The sequence below is a fragment of the Silene latifolia genome, chromosome 1 (assembly GCF_048544455.1).
Source record: "Silene latifolia isolate original U9 population chromosome 1, ASM4854445v1, whole genome shotgun sequence".
NCBI classification, from domain to species: Eukaryota; Viridiplantae; Streptophyta; class Magnoliopsida; order Caryophyllales; family Caryophyllaceae; genus Silene; species Silene latifolia.
In genome coordinates this window covers 84,664,411-84,669,007 of record NC_133526.1, presented here as the reverse complement: position 1 = coordinate 84,669,007, position 4,597 = coordinate 84,664,411, and the positions used below count along the sequence as shown (strand labels likewise).

At 34.1% G+C, this 4,597-nt stretch overlaps 1 protein-coding gene across 1 annotated transcript; it reads left to right on the top strand.

The window, feature by feature from the left end:
* Positions 1-913: 913 nt before the first annotated feature.
* Positions 914-3,011, top strand: LOC141649647 (replication protein A 70 kDa DNA-binding subunit A-like). The gene is made up of 10 exons (XM_074458333.1): positions 914-934; positions 1,014-1,281; positions 1,379-1,478; positions 1,563-1,687; positions 1,775-1,859; positions 1,935-1,984; positions 2,180-2,300; positions 2,446-2,533; positions 2,636-2,815; positions 2,901-3,011. Exons 1-10 carry the CDS (start codon positions 914-916, stop codon positions 3,009-3,011), a joined length of 1,149 nt encoding a protein of 382 aa, XP_074314434.1.
* Positions 3,012-4,597: the final 1,586 nt, after the last annotated feature.

Genomic DNA, 4,597 nt, shown 5'->3' with positions numbered 1-4,597 from the left:
TCATGGAATAATCCCAAAGAGATGTGCCGTATTGAAATGATACTTCTAGATGAAAAGGTAATACTTATATTTATTTAATAAATAACCTTTTTATATATGTTATTCTTGAACTCTCGATCTAGAAAAATCTGCAGTCAGAACATATCAATTCATTTTATCAATTATAGGAAAATATAATCATTATATTATATATAAGGCAAGTTTTATATATTCAATTGCCTTCCATTCACATTATTATATGTTAATATAACTATATAATCATCACAATCCTATAACAATACCACCTCAACTCCATCGACATCTCAATACTTTTTCAATATTTTTTCAACTTCTACCAATGGCATCTCAAGCCCGACTTCTCAATCTCATAGGTCATATTGACAATAGCAAGGAAACCTGGAGAATCAGAGTATGAGTAGCTAGACTATATGAAGTACATTCATGGAATAATCCCAAAGAGATGTGCCGTATTGAAATGATACTTCTAGATGAAAAGGTAATACTTATATCTATTTAATAAATAACCTTTTTATATATGTTATTCTTGAACTCTCGATCTAGAAAAATCCGCAGTCACAACATATCAATTCATTTTATCAATTATAGGAAAATATAATCATTATATTATATGTAAGGCAAGTTTTATATATTCAATTGCCTTCCATTCACATTATTATATGTTAATATAACTATATAATCATCACAATCCTATAACAATACCACCTCAACTCCATCGACATCTCAATACTTTTTCAATATTTTTTCAACTTCTACCAATGGCATCTCAAGCCCGACTTCTCAATCTCATAGGTCATATTGACAATAGCAAGGAAACCTGGAGAATCAGAGTATGAGTAGCTAGACTATATGAAGACATTCATGGAATAATCCCAAAGAGATGTGCCGTATTGAAATGATACTTCTAGATGAAAAGGTAATACTTATATCTATTTAATAAACAACCTTTTTTGATTCAATACATTAATTTATACTTATCATTTATATGGCTACAGAATGACAAGATTCAGACATCTGTGAAGGACATGCTGATTAGAGTATATCGACCTCTCATTCATGAGGGTGAACTTTATACCATTTCCAATTTTTTGGTACTGGAAAATAATGACAAGTTGAAAACATGCAAAAATAAATGGAAGATCAACTTTCACAGAAACACATCTGTAAAAGATTGCCCACCCATAGAAATTGATAAATTTGGTTTTGAAATGGTTTCCTTTCAAAATATCTTTGATCAACTACCATTGCCTAATGTTTTCATTGGTATGTTTTCGTAAATTTAATAATAAATATGAAATTCTAATAAAGTTATTACTAATATAGCCTACATTTACAACATTTCCAACATTTCTATATGCAGATATTATTGGTTGTTTGAAAGGTAAGAGCCCCGTTAAGATCGTACGAGATGAGGATGGAAAGATAACGAAAAAAATGACTATCAAGCTACGTGATGAAAAGTATATAATTTGAATTTATAATTTCCATCCCTATAAATATAATTAATATAACTTCTTTTGACCATGTAATTTGTTTTGTTTTAGTTCACTTATCCTAGAGGTCTTGCTATGGGGTGACTATGTCGATTTGCTACTCAACTACGTGGACTCTCATCCAGAAAAGAGAGTTGTTGTCATTGTACAATTTCCCAAGCTTAAATATTTCTACAGTAAATCTTTTTAACTACATGTATTATTATTTATTAGCTTCTCAAACATATAGTTTCTTGGATTTTATTAACCCAAATCTATTATAGGAGTTCCTTACATGTCCAACTCATTCTACGCAACTAAACTATTGTTGGACAAAAATTGTGAGGTTGTAACTTCTTTCGTAGAAGGGTATGCATTTATAAAATGGATTGAAATTCTACAAATATGTGTATCACATAAGGAATTTAACACTTTGAATTTCAGATATGGAATTACGGATGACGATGCTTACCTTCTGGAAGAAATAGCTGCAGGTCGGTCATTGTCCATAAAAGATGAATTCTTGAGTTAGACCAAGAGAGTTCATATTGCTGATGTCGTGGACATAAAAGAGGAAAAAGACAGAATTAGGGTGATTTATTTAATAAATAACATAATTATAACATCTACTTTAATATTATATATGTAGTCTTACTTTTGTGTCGTGGTTGGGACGATTAAACGTGTAGAGACACAGCATGATTGGTTCTATTCATCTTGCAAGTTATGCGCTACAAAGGTTACCATGAAAGAGAATGGAACTTTCTACTATTTTAAATGCAAGAAGACACTGAAGTTTGTTTCCACGAGGTAAAATCCACCTTAACATATACTTAAACTGTAAGCATATATGATATGTTAATTCACTTTTACCCAATTAAATACACTACACATATTCGTTCAATCCTTTGAAAAAATTGTAGATATAAGGTTTATTTAAGGTTGAAGATGACAGTGGTTCAGCATCTTTACTGATGTTTTGTCGCGAAATGATACAATTGATACAAAAGTCGGCTGCAGAATTACGTGAAACTTTGATCAAGGTTTGTTATTCTGACACCTTTACCCCAAAAGTTTTATCTCTAAATCATGACTAAACAAATATTAATTAAATAATGTATACCTTCGTCATTCAAATTGTGTAGAATGGCGAGGAGGGACGTTTTCCTATTGAGTTTGATGACCTTCTGGAGAAACAGTTCATGTTCAAGCTTAACATTAGCGAATATAACTTATCAAAAAACTACAAAGTGTACACGGTCAGTCGCATAACCGATGATCCTGAGTTGTTGAGTGCACACTTTGCCCTGTTACAGACAGAAGAGGTTTGATTATAGAAAAATATTAATATTTTGGCTATCGTCACATCTTAAACTATTCTTTTTAAATTATTGTACTATTCTATTACAGCTTTACAATGTCAGTGATGCTAATACTGCTACTACTGGAACGTCTCAAACTATTTCATTCATCAACGAAAATGAAAGTGTGTGTGTGTGTGTGTGTGTGTGTGTGTGTTAATGGTGATAATAGTGAGATGAATTCAAGCAGCGCCTGCAACATAACCCCACATAGAGAGGAATAGAAGAGGTTGTCCTCAGTGAACTATATATACAAGGCGAGGAAGGTCAGAGCTCAACCATTAGGCCAAGGATTGTTGTTAAGGTCGAAAAGGATGTCTAGAATTTTTAAGAAGTTAGTAAGAACTTTACATTGAATAAGTGGTTTACAATCACCACATTTAGGTTAATGAGTCTGATATTTGCTATTTGAAATTTATTATTATGAAACAATTTATATTATCTTCCATGGATTTATCAAAGTTATTGGTTTCGAGTTTAGAAATTTATCAGACTATGTTATGCTGAAAGAATGTGCCTTCATAACAACAACCATTCTCCAAAGACATCAGTTAACTCCATCTAACAACTAATTACCTCGGTTTGATCCTTAAAAAAACACGGCACTAATGAGGTATATATGAAGGAAATTATTATCCACGGACCAAAATATCAAGGAAATCATTATCCACCCTATTTATAATAAAATAAAATATAGCAAATGAGGCAATGACACACAAAAATATTCCGTTTAATGTTATTACCCTTTTTTCACCCAAAAATCACGGAAATATTTATCCTTCCCCATATTAACTGTAATACTACGAATTTTCTTAAGTGACTACTCGACCGAGTAGAGCCTACTCGACCGAGTAGTGCTGTTGGTATGGTGTGTTTCGGTTCTGCCGAGGAATACTTGGCCGAGTATAGTGGATACTCGACCGAGTAGAGGATACTCGGCCGAGTATACACTTTACTCGACCGAGTATCCGGTCTGGCGAAGCGTATTTTGACGGTTTGATTAGGGAATGTTTAAGGTTATTTTTATATCCCGCGTCAGTTTCTAAAACCTTATTTCAAACTTCATCATTTCTACGTTTATCCTAATCACTCTCTAATCACTTCCTAATCATCCCGTAGCATCGTTGTGTGTGTAATCTTCGTGGCTCTTGCGTATAATTTCTCATTCTACTGTTGGTAAGTTCTATCTCTATGTTATTTGTATTCTTTGGGGTTACTGTATACATATATGGAATTGGGAATATGGGGGATTGTGCAATGTGTAATTGTGTTATGTGATTATTGTATAGGAGAATACTTCGTAGAGGAGCCTTTCTGATTGTCCGAGTTTCATTCTACTGTTGATTGCTAAGGTAGGGTTTCCCTACTCAGTTTACTGTTCATTATTAAGACATGTTGTTTTGTAAAGATTGTGATCTGCTGATCATCGGAGTATGAGTGTTGTGGTGACGGTGTTGATGTGGGGATGTTGTGACGGCTGTGATGTTGTGTGATTGTGATTGTGGTGGAGTCACTTACGGGAGTGGCTTCACACTCTAGTTCGCCCTCTGTGGAACCCGCCACGGGAGGAGATGTGCACATTAAGGGACAGGGATTGTTAGTCACTCGTTGATGAGCTGGACTAGGTGGGAGCGGCTGCGGTCACCCACTGGCGGCGAGGATTACCTGTTGCGATGAGTAATCTGGCAGGGCTACACACTTTGGTGTGTAGTCGGTTACTGTGTGAGATCGGAAGACTGGGGTTGG